Below are 15,823 nucleotides of genomic sequence, written 5' to 3'. Positions count from 1 at the left end.
TTGCATACAGCTCATAACAGTGTACATAAGTACAAAATGAAACAATAGTTGGGCATAATGGTGTACTTGAGGTGCAGGAAGGCAGATCAAGAGTTCATTGTCATCCTCAGCTACACAGAGACACTATCTCAAAACAAATGACAATGAATTGGGAAACAAGAAACAGCAAAGGAGAGCTTCCATGACCACTATGACCTCACTTGTGGCTAACGCTGTTGTGGGATAGTTGTACACTGTGTGAAGATGTATTTGCTGTGATTCGTGTACTAAAAACCTGAACATCCAATAGCTATGCAGAAGGTATTGGCAGGACTTCCAGGCAGAGAGAGCGGAAATAGGAGATGAATCTAGGTGTGAGAGAGACTTGAAAAGACACAAGGAGGTAAGAGGAAGTGCAAGATGGAAGAGAGGTAATGCCACATGGTAGAGCATAGAATAATATAAATGGGTTAATTTAAGTTATAAGAGCTAGTTGGGAACAAGCCCAAGCTATAGGCTGAGCTTTCATAATTAATAAGGAGTCTCTGTGTCATTATTTGGAAGCTGGCTGGTGGGACAGAACAAGACTCGATATATAACACAGACTAAGTAACATTAAATATTTGTTGCATAAATAAATACTGTAAAAAATAGTTGAAAGCATGAAAAAAAAAACACTAAAGGAGTTGAGTCAGTGAGTCTTCTCTTTAAGCTATGGACCTTTGCTTACTAGCAACATCCTCACTGGAGGGCAGTGATCTTTATTATTAAAATCATTTAAAATAGGCTGGGCATGGTGGCACACATGTTTACTCCTAGGCAGAGGCAGGCACATCTTTCTAAGTTAGAAGCCAGACTGGTGTACATACCCAGTTCAAGGCCAGCCAGAACTACATAGGAAAACCCAGGCTCAAAAAAAAAATCATATTTGAAGTTTTTTTGTAGACATGTTTTGTACAAGACTACACTACAGAGGGGTGGGTTTCTTTTCATGAATTCTTCAGGAGTCATTTGAAGCATATCTCTCACAATGTGTGCTCATTTACTGAATATGTAAAACAACCACACCATAAAATGACCTCAGAGAATCTTAAAACCATTCAGTGGCTGTTACATAGTTTGGAAGTAATCCAAACTATGGAGTCTCTAGAGTACAGTATGTTTTATCCTGGTAACTAAAGATACGTTGTTGCTGGCTTGTCCAGGAATGAGCATTTTCTTTTGGTGGGGGGGGGTTGTTTTTGTTTTTGTTTTCCGAGACAGGGTTTCTCTGTATCTTTGGAGGCTATCCTGGAACTCGCTTTGTAGACCAGGCTGGCCTCGAACCCACAGAAATCCACCCGCCTCTGCCTCCGAGTGCTGGGATTACAGGCGTGTGCCACCACCACCCAGCGAATGAGCATTTTAAAGCCTTAGAAAACCACTATCTTATCAACCAAAACAGAATGGGGGAGGAGGGAGTTAAATTCCAAGGCAGTTCGACCTCAGAGAAGCCCTTGGGCTAACAGAACAGCAGGTGAGAGAAGTCTGAGAAATTTCAGCCACAGAAACCAGAACAATGTATTTCTACAGAGGATCTGTAATTAGAAAGATCCTCTACTCGACATTGAAAAGAACTGTAATCCTGTAGCTAGGAACTGGCAACAAATTGGTTCATTGATGAGAGTTCGGAGATCCTGGGATTTGTCAAAGATGCAGGGACTCAAAAATGACTGCTGAAGACAGAAACTTGGAAGCAGCAGTGTCATGTGACTGGCTAAGATAACGAGCAGTTCGAGGTAGGTTTGGGCATTTTTACTCAATCTTTCGGCAAGAAAGGGCAAAACGCACACAACCCCTGGCAGCGTCTAGAACCCTAAGGGTTCTGTCTGCCTCCACAGACAAAAACAAAAGCAAAAAAAAACGGTGATTCAAAAGCAGCTGCCAAAAGCAAAGACGCCGTGCGCACCTCTCCAGCCCGGGGATCCCAGGCCACGCCTCTGCCCCACCTGGGATGTTCTGCCACCTGGACTCGTCGCTTGGTGGGTTCCTCCGCAGCCATATTTTGCTAGATCCCTCTGCCGTTTCCAGAAGTGCAGCACAGCTGAGGATCACAAGATAAAGGCAGCAGGAGTGGCTTTCTTCCGGGACCTCAGCGGAAATCCTGCAGGTCTGCACAAGTGGCCCCCTTCCAGACCGTCCCGCCCCCAGCTCCTCCTCCCCAGCTCCACACACAGCTGTCAAGGGCAGCCACTACCTCGCATTAGGATCACAGGGGCGACGCAGGAGCGAGTGACCGGATTTTTCTGTGCCCTGATGTGGCTGAGTACAGCGTAAGAACCTGGAGACCCGCACACACCTTGGTTCTTCTGATCTCTCTTAGGCTTTTTTTTATTTTTTAAAGTTAGGGTTTTTCTTCCTTAATGTCCAGCAAATACATCCCAAAGACCATGACGTATTCACCTATTGCTTATTTAAATTTATTTCCAAAATAGGCAACATAAAACTAGATGCAAATATCTTTGCATTTACCTCCAGAATGCAAGCACAGGTAGGCCTTTGTAGAACGCCGCTAACAGGAGAAGGAACCCTTAGTACCGATCGGTTAGGTCTCAAAGAAACCTGGGACAGTCTCACTCCGTACCCATGGCTCCTCCCATCACGTCTCACCCCGCCCCTCACCTAAACTCTCCAGCCCAGGGGCTGGGCTTCCTTCCCCAGCCTCTGATCCCTATATAACCTCAGCCATTTGGGCTACGTGCCCTTTTGGTCACTGGGCACCCAGATGTTCTCTTGGCTCCCTCTTCTCTTCCTCTCTCGCTTCCCCCCACCTACCCCCGTGGCCATGTTCAGTCTGATCTTTCCAGATGCCTCTGGCTGTTTTCTCCCTCATATCAACAATGAACCTTCTCAACCCATATCTAGGAGCAGTCATGTTCTCATGTTTTCATTCAGTATTCAGCTCACCCCTCATTTTTCTGTTGCCTAAGGAAATCCCAGAGACCCTATAACAAGCATAACAACTCCACATTTACCCTATTACTGTTCTGAACTGTAAAAAGTTGCCCTGCAGATTTATTCTCATGAATCTGTTGTCTGTCTAATTGCTGTCTACCAACTGCATGTAAGCAACTTGAGGGCAGGAGCATGTCCTCAGCACCTGGCACAGTGCCTGGCAGACTGGTTTTCAGTACACAGGCAGGACTGGATGAATGGCTAAGAGATGAAGCTACACATCTAAGGTCACATTGCTCATGGGTACTGCATTACTTTTCTGTTACTGTGATAAAAATGCCCTGACCAAAAACAGTACAGGGAAGGAAAGGTTGATCTGGCTTATAATTGCAAAGGGAGGTCAAGGCTGCAACAGAAAGCATTGTGTCTGCAGTCACGAGCAGAAAGAATAAATGCATGAGTCCTTGGATTGTTGGCTTTCAGCTAGCTTTTCCCTGTCTAAAGTGTATGCACAAAAGTCTCTCGACTCTTTCTAATGAGAGGGACATAAGGTTAGAACAACGTGCTAATGAAGACTCTGCATGTCAGTTCCCCTTATCTGGGATAGGAGAGAGGAAATATCTACATTACCTTCACAAGGGAAATTTATAGCTTTTAAATTTTTGTTTGTTTGTTTTGTTTTTTGAGACAGGGTTTCTCTGTGTAGCTTTGCGCCTTTCCTGGAACTCGCTTTGGAGACCAGGCTGGCCTTGAACTCACAGAGATCTGCCTGCCTCTGCCTCCCGAGTGCTGGGATTAAAGGCGTGTGCCACCACCGCCCGGCTAATTTTTAATTACACTTATTTAGTGTGTGTGTGCATGGGCACAGAGGTCATAGAAAAGCTTATGGATGCCAGGTCTTTACTTGCACTTGTGAGTCCCAGCAAGTGAACTCAGGTCATCAAGCTTGGCAGCAGGCATCTGTCCCAGTAAGATACCTTACCAGCTGTCCCCTATGTACTGCTCTTAAACTAATCAGCAATCAGTGTCCTAAAGTATAGCAGAGCTTTCTTTGATACAGCACAAAAAAAGTAAAAAGAATCCTCAGCATGCAAGAGTAATAAGATAAACAACCTTGTAAAAAAAAAAAAATGAAGAGGTTTTTTTCACCAAAGAAATGCATGGAGTCCTTCCAACTTAGGCCTGGAAGGATGTCTCCTACAAAGAAGGGTGGTGACAAGAGGGGACGTGCCATCAACGAGGAGGTGACTTGAGAATACATTGACAAATACATCCATAGAGTGGGTTTCAAGAATCGTGCCCCTGGGGCACTCAAAGAAACCCAAGATTCACAAGCTCTACATTTTGGTAACATCATTGGTGTCACGCTCAAATATTTATAGATAGTCAATGTGCTTGAAAAATTAACTGCTAAATGTCAAATACAGCTACAGAACTGAAATACACACACACAGCATGTACCTTACGGAAGTGCAAACCAAAGCCAATAAAATGTTCAGTGCTCTTAACGAGCAGCTAAAATTGAAATAGGCTAGCTCATACTGAATGGTGGCAAGATAGACAACTAGGACTCTCAAACATTTTGAAATAGTTCGAGAGTTTCTTCAAAGTTGAATATACACCTCTGGAATGACCCAACCATCATATGTACATTTATTTGTGTCCACTGCTTCATAACTTCATTACCACATATTGGTAATATGTAACAACACATACTTATTGTCTCACACTTTTTGTCACTCAAAAGTCAGGGTATGCCTTAGATGGCTCTTCTATTTTAAAGAGGCTCAACTGGGGAAGGATTCACACCCAAGACCAAACCACATGGCTACTATAGATAATCCCTCACAGCATACCCAGACACTTGTCTTCAAAGTGATTCCAGATTTGGTCCAGTTGACAATGAAGCTTAACCAGCCAGGCATGGTGGCACATGCCTTTAATCCCAGCACTCAGCAGGCAGAGGCAGGAAGATCTCTCAGTTTGAGGCCAGCCTGGTCTACAAAGCAAGGTCCAGGGCTACACAGAGAAACCCTGTCTTGAAAACCAAACAGCCAATGAGGCTTGACCATCACATCAACTTCAGAACCCGTGCTTCTTGAAGATACCACAGGACACAATGTCTGCTGCCAGGACAGACTTGGTCTAGTTTAATGTAATAATGTCCAGATAATTGTCTATCAACTTCTCTCCATCATTTTGATTAGGAGCAAGTTATAGGACACACCCAAAGGACAAAGAATTATCAAATAGCATGGATGGTAGGCCATCTTGGAATCAGTCTACCACATTACTCAGGAGAAACGAAACATGCTCACACAACAGCCCTGCACACAAATGTTTATAGCAGTTTTACTTATACTAACCATGAGTTGAAAAACCTCACGTATCCATTAACAGGAAGAAAATTACGGGATATCCAAAAACAGAACACACAGAAACAAACCAAAATAACCAACTGATGCAAGCAACAACATGGAAAACCAGGTCAATGAGAATGCATAGTGTTTGTTTCGATTTACATATAAAGTTGATAACACTGTAAACTCATCTACAATGTCAAATAACAGATCACTGGTGGCCTAAGAAAAACATAAGAAGAGGAAGATATAGATCATCTGAAAAGAATTTCAGAAACAGATCTCTAAAGAAACATCTTTAGTTTAATAAACTCATTAAGTTATTATGATAGTAATTTCACAGGTATAAATATTTGGCTAAATTTCTCAAATTGTTTGATAAGTTTGTGCAGCTTAACTTTACCATAACATAGCTAATTATACCTCAATAAATGCTGTTTGAAAAATATTTGGGGGCTAGTGAGATGGTCAGTGGGTAAAGACTCTTGCCTCAAAAGCCTGACCACCAGAGTTCAGTCCTGGAAACACGTAAGGGTGGGAACAGACAACAGACTGCAAGGTTACCTACCCTCTGCCCCCACACAGATGCCCCATGCAAACATAGCAAACACATCCATATGCTTATACATCATACACACAGGCACACAATTTAAAAAATTAAGGGGTTACAGAAAAGGCTCCGTGGTTAAGAGCACATGCTGCTTTTGGAGAGGACCTGAGTTTGGGTCCCAGTGTCCATGTCGAGCGGCACCTGTAACTTCACCTCTGACCTCTGAAGGCACCTGCACACACTCCTGTGCAGACATACACATAATTTAAAGTAATGAAAAAGTAAATCCTTAATAAAAATAAAAATATTTTAAAATACTTTTACATATAACATCTACTTTAAACAAGAGCAACCTGTTAAAAAATTATTAGTTATAAAACTGATCTCTAGTAATTGCTCTTATCAAGTTGTCAGGCTGGGTTTAATAAACTTGAGTGTCACCAGAGAAATACAAGCCTCAAATTTTAGTTGCCATTTTCTTTGTGTTTCTAGGTACCAGATTACTCAAGCCTTTTCTCATTATATGAGTAAGGCATGCCGGGCGGTGGTGGCACACGCCTTTAATCCCAGCACTCGGGAGGCAGAGCCAGGTGGATCTCTGTGAGTTTGAGGCCAGCCTGGGCTACAGAGTGAGATCCAGGAAAGGCGCAAAGCTACATAGAGAAACCCTGTCTCGAAAAAAAACCAAAATAAATAAATAAATAGATAGATAGATAGATAGATAGATAGATAAGGCATTACGATTTTAAAATAGTCACAGCCCTATCATTTTGTATTTAAAAAATATGCATGAATAGAACTCTTAACTACCTTGTGATTTGGAAAAAGCATAACATGGGTAGAGTAACTGTGATTTATTGTGCTACGTTCTGAGAGTGGTGAGTGCTATTAATTACTGTGCTAATCAGAAGTATCTAAGCCTGACCTGTCCCAATAAACTGAGATGTACAGTCAGTCATCACACTTCGCTTTGTTTTAAAATTATATGTACAGATTCGTGCAGTATTTTTGGAATGGTTTTGTTTTTGTTTCTAAGATGGTATCATTAAAGGTCATTCCAAAACTAAACCTTTATACTCAGTAGAGGAATTTTGAACAAAGACTGGGAATTAAATGCTTTCAGAGGATTATCAGTCTACTTTGTAATGATTATGCTGTTTGCATAAAAGAATGCTCTCAATTTTAGGAAATACACATAGCTGTACAAAAGAGTAATGTATTGTTTTACATGCATCATTCAGTTGACCCACGAAATACACAACATTAAGGCCGGTAGTTGGTATATTTTTGTCCACAGTCCTATCTTTTCAAATGTATTTTAAATTTGAAATTTCTCATGATAAAATATTGAGAGGAAAAGGCTATTAGTAAAACTATGCAGTTACAGGTAAGGTGATATTATTAAAAAAAAAAAAAAAAAAAAACTGGGGCTGGAGAGATGGCTTAGAGGTTAAGAGCACCGACTGCCCTTCCAGAAGTCCGGAGTTCAATTCCCAGCACCCACATAGTGGCTCACAACCATCTGTAATGAGATCTGGCATCCTCTTCTGTATACATAATAAATAAATAAATCTTAAAAAAAAAAACAAAAAACTATGCCCAAAAAGATGTTACTTTGAATGATTACTTTTTTAAACTGAAATTCCTTCTTGTAATATTTTCCTACGAAACAAATAAGTGTCAGGCAAGAGGGGTAGTTCACCAATAGAGTATTTGCCTAACACTCACAAGGCTGAGTTTTCTCCTCAGTTCAAAGTATACCAAAGGGGGGGGGGGGGCAATGTTAATGATATTCGAAGCAAAATTGTTTGAAGACTTACTTTTTTGTTACATTTTGTACATATAGCAATAATTTTTTTCTTTTCTTCTTTTTTTTTGTTTTTTTTTGTTGTTTTTTTGTTTTTGTTTTTGTTTTGTTTTGTTTTGTTTTCGAGACAGGGTTTCTCTGTGTCACTTTGTGCCTTTCCTGGATCTCGCTCTGTAGACCAGGCTGGGCTCGAACTCACAAAGATCCTCCTGGCTCTGCCTCCCGAGTACTGAATTTAAAGGCGTGCACCACCACCGCCCGACATATAGTAATAAATTTGTTCGCAGTATTTCAACATAGAAATAACACAAACATTGTCATGCCTGACTAATTTTCCATGTGTCTTCTCACAAGATTTTCGGAACCAAGTAATTCCTGGCCTAGAAACAAAAACAAAATGATCCTGTTCCCCAGTGGATTCAGATGAAAACTGGTAATATCAGGCGTAACTCCAGAAGGCACTGGGGCACACACAGCCAGGCTGGGTATTTAAGGATTCGAAAGGATGGTGTGAGTGTTAAGGCTGATCTGTGCTCAACATCAATTGTACCAGATGAAGATAGGTTTTTTTACTTCTGGAGATTTGAGCATGTTTAACTGACCTGTATAGATACAGTTGGGCCGAAATCCTAAGATTATATCTATTTTATAGCTATACAGCATTTGTGAAATGAAGTGTACAGAATTGGAAGGTTACAAAAAAAATTTATATATATATATATATATATCGAACCAAACAAACAAAAAACAGGGTTTGCCTTAGTTTAACTTTTTTCTTCATTCTGAACTCTTAATGGTTTTGCACAACGCATTTGTTTAAAACCTGTCATCAACTGTTACTTCAATTTGATCCTGAAACCAGTTAATGTCCGCTTGTGATTCGTTTAATAATTAAATAAATTGATCAATGCATACCTAAATTGGGATATCCACAGAACTTTTTTTGGTCAACTACAAATAGCACATTACATGAAAATTGTGTTGCTGTAAATATACCCACCGCAAGGACCGGATTAAAAACACATAGAAAGGCAAAGGCACGCTACCTGTCATATAGGACGGGCATGTTTCATTAGAAAGAGACGGTTCCAGAGTCCCAGGCAAGGAAAGAGACGGTTCCCTCACCTAGGACGCTGGAATCTGCTAGTTCCGAAACCCTTCAAACAGGACCCGAAGGGCCCAATTTCCCAGTTGCTACGCTTAGTTGCTAAGGCACCAATTGTCGCGCCGGAAAAGCAGGCTGTGCGCTCCCTTTGGACACCGTAGTCAATCGTCTCAAGATCGAGCTCTTTGGTTCCGGAATGCGCTTATCTTCTTTAGGAGAGACCGGAAGGGGAGAAGAACCGGGAGTGACGCTTCTGGGGCGCAGAGGACTGTGGGAGGAGGCTGTCTCTAATTTCTCCTCCCCCCCCTCCGGCCAAGATGTCTGACATGGAGGATGATTTCATGTGCGATGATGAGGAGGACTACGACCTGGTGAGGCGCAGGAGCGGGCTCGGGGCTGCAAGTGGGGTGTGGCGGCGGGGCCGAGAGCGAGCAGCGGCAGCTTTCCTCCGGGGCGGTTCGGCCTCATTCCGCCCTGCACGGTGACGGGGTTCCCTCCTCGCCGGGCGCCGCGGGCCTGTCGGGCCTGGGAAGAGAGGGAGGGGGGCGGCGGTCCGCCTAGGCCGCGGGGTCCAGAGATAGCACAGGAGGCCGGCCGCGGCCGCTTCTCGGTGCCTCCATGCCCGCCGCTGAGCCAGCAGGGCCCGGCGCTGAGGTCTGGACCCCCACAGGCCCACCTTTTCTTCACACTGGACCTGAGTCGGTGCCAGATGCTAGGAGAGTGAAAACGAAGGGGGTCCATCCTGCTCCCAGACCTGACTGCGAAACTCGGGAGTCTCCCGAAAACAGCTTACGAGTCTCATCCTGGGTCAGTTTGGGTCCCAGGTTCAGAGCAAGAATAGGAGCTGAGAAAGTAGTTAAACTGCTTGTTCCGTTTTCCAAAAAATCTGACGAGCTGAGATGAAGGGTTTGCTTTTTGTTTGGTTAGAGATAAGGGTTAAGGGAATTGGAACCAATGGCTTTTTTCCCCTGGATTTAAGAAGTTTCCCAGCATCAGTGTTTGAATCAACAACAACATAGAAGTAAACAAACTTGCCTAGTTTGATTATTTCTTTTTAATTTAAGGTTTAATTTGTAAATGAGTCTAGAGGTTTTTAAACTAGACCCTTGTTTTATGTTGATAGTAAAAAAACGCACACATGTGTGAGAACTAAGAAAAAATGCTCTTGATCCCCATATTATTGTCAATTTTGTTTCTTAATTGAGAAGCATTTTGTTTGGTTCTTAGGAATTATGGTGATGTTGTATTTGGGTAAAGTTCTGGAGTAGATGCTTTGAGAAGTTTGGTTCATCTTTTAAGTACCACATTCTCAAAGCATGAATATCTTGGGTTTGAGTTACTGTGTGACTTCTTTGTGTGGGTGAATCCGTAAATCATTTCCAAGTTTTTTTAATTTTTGCATTTTACAGAAAGGCATATTTTGCAGAAGGGAAAGTGAAATGCTATTACTGGAGAGTCATAGTAGATATTTTAGTAATTGTTTAAATGTAGCATTTTGTTGTATTAGTTTTTTCACACACAAGGCAGTTGTAAGCAGATACCCGCAGTTCATCAATACGTTACTTGTGATAGCTAAACTTTTCTCTCTTGTTTTTAATTTCTATTACAGGTAGTTTTTAAATTGTCAAATGTTTCTTTTGAATGTTTGTAATTTTAGCATGTAGTGGTTTTTTTTTTTAAATCTTTTTACTTATCTCCTAATAGTCTGTTAAATACATGAATTTTTAAATGAGTGAATATTAGCACTAGGATTAACTTGAAAAAAATATAGCAATGAAGATGAGACTCTTACAAAATAGTCTGTTAGACTTTACTAGTTTGTGGAAGTTTTTTTGTTTTGTTTGGAGACAGGTCTCACAATTTAGCCATGGCTTGCTTGGAACTCTGCTTCCCAGTTGTTGGAAGTAAAGGCATGCTTGCATCACAACACCTGGCTTTGGAAGTTTTTTAATTAGACATTACAGTGTTTGTACTTGGCAGTTTCCCAGCTTTTCAAATCCTACGACATGTACCATATAATAAAGTTGAATATGCAATTGTTTTAACTTTTTTTAAAAACCTTAACAGAATTAAGATGTTACACTATTGCAAAATTAAATGAAATTTTGATTTTTTTTTTTTCTTCCTCAAGCATTGTGTAAAATAGCTTTTCTCATACAGATACCATTCTAGATTCCCAGTCATATGTCAAGTAGTGGAAACTACTAACAGTTAAAATTTTTGTAGCATGACATCTTTCAGGTAATTTATTTTCATTTGCTAGTCAATATCCTTTAATCATTATGTGTTTAAAAGGATAAGGATGGCTGCCGTTTCATAGCTGGTAGAGATGTTTTTCTCTTATTTGAGTAATTATTTTGCCTGGATCTTTTTCTGTTTCTTTTTATAGAAAGTCTACAGGATTGACATGCTGTCTTAAGGAGGTTTCTCTCTCTTTACTTTTGAGACAAGGTCTCACTAGTTTGCCTAAGCTGGCCTTGAACTTTTTAGAATAGTGAGGACAACAGACCTGCAGCACCAGGCCAGGCTAGAATTGTTGTTGTTGTTGTTTAGTATGTTTGTTAGAAAACTGGTTATCTCTTCATTTTCTTTATTAAGTGAGGCTGGGGGTATAGCTCACTTGTTAGAGTGCTGCCCTCACATTTCAAAAGCTCTGGGTTTGATTTTTAGCACCACATGTACTAGATGTGGTAGTACACTTCTGTCATCCTGTCTCACTTGGGCGGTAGAGAGAGACAGAAGGATCAGAGGCTCAAAGCCATTCTTGGCTAGCTACATACTGAATTGGAGGCTGGGCTTGACTACATGATTCTGTTTGAATTAATTAAAATGTTTGTAGGAGGATTTTTCTTTGGGCCACCAGCTCACAAATAACAAGGAGACTTATTAATTATGAAAATTTGATCTTTAGCTTAGGCTCATTTCAACTAACTAATAACTTAAATTAACCCATATTTTTATTAATCTACATTCTATCATGTGGCTTTTACCTATATCCCATTTTGTGTGTCTAACTCATTCCAAGTCTGGCTGGCATCTCTCACATGCCTAGATTCATCTAGAGTTTCCTCCGTCTGCCTGGAAGTCCCACCTATCTCTCCTGCTTAGCTATTGGCTGTTCAGCTTTTTATTACACCAGTCACAGAAATACATCTTTACATAGTGTACAAATATCCCACAACAAATGATAATAGTGCTATGAGTATTTCTGACCACAGTGATACTCAGCATATCATTAGCAGTTGTCTACTGCTATTTTAATGCCCTAAAACACCTTTTGTATTTGAAGATTAAAAATATGTCTCCATACTTTTTTTTACTTAATGTGTATGAGTGTTTTACCTGTGTGTGAATGCATGCCTGTGTACTGAATACCTGCCTGGTGTCCATGGAGGTCAGAAAAGGGTATCAGATGCCTTGGAAATAGAGTTCCAGATGTTTGTGAGCCACCATGTGTGTGCTGGAAACCAAATGTGGATCCTCTGCAAGATTAGCAAGTGCTCTTAGCCATTGAATTATCTCTTCAGTCCCCTTCTATACTATTTTTATTCAAAATGGTAAATAATTATTTATGTCCAGGATTTAGAAGAACAGATTGTTAAGGAATAAATGTAGAAGTTTAATACACTTAGTCTCTTATTTTTGCAGTCTTTTTTATTTTTGATTATAGGCAAAAGTAGACATTTTCTGAGCAGTATTAACCCATGTTATGTTGGTTGTAGAGGTAAGAGATCATACTAGCAAAAACCTTTTAGTCCAGTGCTATTCATTAAGTCAGCAATTGATATAGTAGTATAATTAGGTACGTTAGCTATTGTGCCATAAAGTTACTTAGTGCTTCTAATATTTCTTGCATGTTTAAATTTTTATTTGTGTACATAAGTGTGCCATGATGCACATGTGGATTTCAGAGGACAACTTGGGGAAGTTGATTCTCTCCTTCACGTAGGTCCTGGGATGGAACTCAGGTCATCAGGCTTTGCAGCAAGCCAGCCTTACCCACTGATCCATCTAATAGTTCTAGAAATAATTTAAGCAAACTGACTTTATTTCCAAAGTTATTTTTTAAAATTCTGCTCTATAGTCAGGATTTTTTTTTTTTTTTTTTAGACCAGAGCTGAGGATCGAACCCAGGGCCTTACACTTGCTAGGAAAGCACTCTACCGCTGAGCTAAATCCCCAACCCCCTAGTCAGGATATTTATATTTGAGTATAATTATTTAAATGAATTATATGGAAACTACTGTCTATAAAATAGAATAGTTTCACTAAGCTGTGGGCCTGATGTTTTCTTTGTCTAACTCATAGTTGGCATTAGTGAGTAAATAGTTATTGGTATGTTTTTTTCTAGTTTTAATATACTTTAAAGTCCCCAGATTTTGCTATTTGTGTCTGTCTGGGTTGGGGATGAGATTTAGCTACAGAATATCCAACAGAATCTCTTGGCATGGATAAGCTTGCAAGCACAGATGTAAAATTTTGCACTCTCCCTTTGGTCCTCATCTGCCTAGCTCTCATTACACCCTCATAAGCAACCAAGTTAAACATCTGTGTCGCCTTCGTTTATTTAATCAGGATATAGTTTATTCTTAGTTTATCTGAGAGATGCAAAAAACTTATTCCTTTAAAAATATTTTTACAAGCATATATTTGTGTGTGCGTGTGTGTGTGCGTGTGTGTGTGCGCGCACACGCTATACTATGTGGAGGTCAGCAGACAACTTGTTGGAGCTTGTTCTCTCCCAATCTGTGGGTTTATAGCTAAAATTCCAGTTGTCAAACTTGTCAGCAAGTACCTTTACCCTCTGAGCCCGTTTGCGGCTTCACTGCTCTTTTTACATCTCCAAAGATGATATGTAGGTACTATATTTTGTTTGACTGGTTCTCTGTTGATAACAATTTGACCTGTTTTCAGTCTGCAGTATTATAAACAGTGTATAACTTTAAAAAAAAAGAAAAGTGGAGCTAGAAAGATGGCTCAGAGGTTAAGAGCACTGGTTGCTCTTATAGAGGACCCAAGTTCGGTTCTCAGCACCCATGTGGTGGCTTATGAATGTAACTCCATTCTAGAAGGAATCCAATATCTTTTTCTGGCCTCTGCAGCACCAGACATGCATACATCCATGCAAACACTCCTATACATAAAGTAAGTCTTTTTGAAAACTATGTTGACAGTTAAGGTAAACTATTAAACTGGGTAATGCTGTCTTAGGTTAAAAGCAGTTCATTAAAACCAAAAACACTTAACTCCAATAAAAGTAGTTTCCTTCAGAAATGTTACTATATAATCCACATCAGTATTGTTGGAAACTGCTTGTTAAAGCTACAGTCAAAGAATAATACTGATTTAGAATAAAAGTTTTTGTGGATTTTCAAAAAGGCCTATTAGTTTATTGGTATACTTTGTATAAAGAATTTCAGAGTTTTAAACAAGGATAACTAAAAAAGCAATTGATAGTTCTCCCATGATAATGATAAAATTAAATCCATTAATTTATGAGTTAAATCATTAGTAATAAGCGTATATAAAAACACTTAGTTTGTAATAAATACATTTTTTAAAATGTACCATGGTAAGTTTGTAAACTATGAGCATCCAAAATGAATTTGCACTTGTGTGTTATATCCCTTATCAATGCCTGGGCTTTAGGGAGAACTGGAAGCCTCCTACGAGGATCCCTCAAACTTAGTAGACAAGGAAAAGCATTGGGACAATAATGTCCTTAAATCCAAAGAACACATTTGAGGATGAGAACCAGATCCTAGATCATGTGGTTTTTGTGTCTCTCCTTGAAAAGTTCATCTGAAAAAAATGGAAGTTTGGGATGAGTAAAAGATGGTTCCTATTTACACCATAGATCACACATTAGTACACGTTAACTTGAGTGCGTTTTTTTTGTTGTTGTTGTTTTGTTTTGTTTTTTTAGAGTTTGGATAGTTGAAACACAAATGACTAACTAGGATTTGTATTATATCTGGTATTTAAGAATAATGGTCCATTCCGCTCTACCTCCCAGTGTCCTTTGCCTCTGGTACAGATGGCTAGAAGTGGGCAAGTCTCAGAAAGCATTCTATTGATGGCTCTGTTTTCCTACTGTGTATTACTTAGGACCTGTATTGATGACATAAATATGTAAATAAACCATAAAATGGGCCTTGTTCAGAGGGGCTACGTTTTTCCTTTTAGTCAGAAATTAACTCTGACTGGTGTGCGTTGTTAATTTGGATTGTTAGCTAAGTCTTCAGTTAAACATTTAATGAGTACTTTGTAATGTCTCATGTAGTTAGAGTTTTCCTGCCTGGCCCAGTCAGGACAAATCTCTCTCACCCGCCAGTCCCACAGTCGCTCAGACCCAACCAAGAAAGCACACAGAAACTTACATTGTTTACAAACTGTATGGCCGTGGCAGGCTGCTTGTTATCTACTTCTTCTATCTTAAATTAACCCATTTCTGTTAGTCTGTACTTTGCCACATGGCTTGTGGCTTACCGGTGTCTTTACATGTTGCTTTTCGTGGCAGCGGTAGGCGGTGTCTCTCTCCAGTCTTCTACTTCCCAGAATTCTCTACTCTCTTGTCCCGCCTATACTTCCTGCCTGGCCACTGGCCAATCAGAACTTTATTTACACAGAGCAATATCCACAGCAGTCTCAGGAACATGAAACACGATAAGAAAATTTCTGCTTTTTAAAAGTCATAGTGGATAGCTTGGCAGTGGTGGCGCACACCTTTAATCCCAGCACTAAGGAGGCAGAAGCAGGAAGATCTCTGAGTTTGAGGCCAACCTGGTCTACATAGTGAGTTTGAGTTCCAGGATAGTGAGAGCTATGTAGAGAGGTCCTATCTCAAAAAAAAAAAAAAAAAAAGAAGAAGAAGAAGAAGTTGTTCACAGTGGATTGAGAGGAGTGAGGAGACAGAATAGACATTAAGCCAGTTAGATGCGTGTCATGTAGAGAGAAGCATGAACATAGGAGAGTTGTGTGGTGGTATCATGTTCCCCAAAATATTGTGCACCCTAATAAATTTATCTGGGATCAGAGACAGAACAGCCACAATATTAAACATGAGGATGGGCCGTGCCTTTAATCCT

General features: G+C 40.2%; 2 protein-coding genes across 3 annotated transcripts in view; one reads left to right on the top strand and one right to left on the bottom strand.

Annotated features, from left to right (window-relative positions):
* Galk2 (galactokinase 2) overlaps positions 1-2,077 on the bottom strand; it is a 109,603-nt gene extending 107,526 nt beyond the window's left edge. Inside the window, exon 1 of the mRNA XM_036185838.1 lies at positions 1,968-2,077. Coding sequence (XP_036041731.1) covers positions 1,968-2,020 — 53 coding nt within the window. The 5' untranslated portion in view covers positions 2,021-2,077. The remainder of the gene's footprint in view (positions 1-1,967) is intronic.
* Positions 2,078-8,970: 6,893 nt separating this feature from the next.
* Positions 8,971-15,823, top strand: part of Cops2 (COP9 signalosome subunit 2) — a 32,580-nt gene continuing 25,727 nt past the window's right edge. For both annotated transcript variants that reach the window (XM_036185836.1, XM_036185835.1), the window contains exon 1: positions 8,971-9,106. In XM_036185836.1, coding sequence (XP_036041729.1) covers positions 9,053-9,106 — 54 coding nt within the window. In that variant the 5' untranslated portion in view covers positions 8,971-9,052. The remainder of the gene's footprint in view (positions 9,107-15,823) is intronic.

This window comes from Onychomys torridus, chromosome 4 (genome assembly GCF_903995425.1).
Source record: "Onychomys torridus chromosome 4, mOncTor1.1, whole genome shotgun sequence".
Lineage (NCBI taxonomy): Eukaryota > Metazoa > Chordata > Mammalia > Rodentia > Cricetidae > Onychomys > Onychomys torridus.
This window is presented reverse-complemented; position numbering and strand designations above follow the sequence as displayed.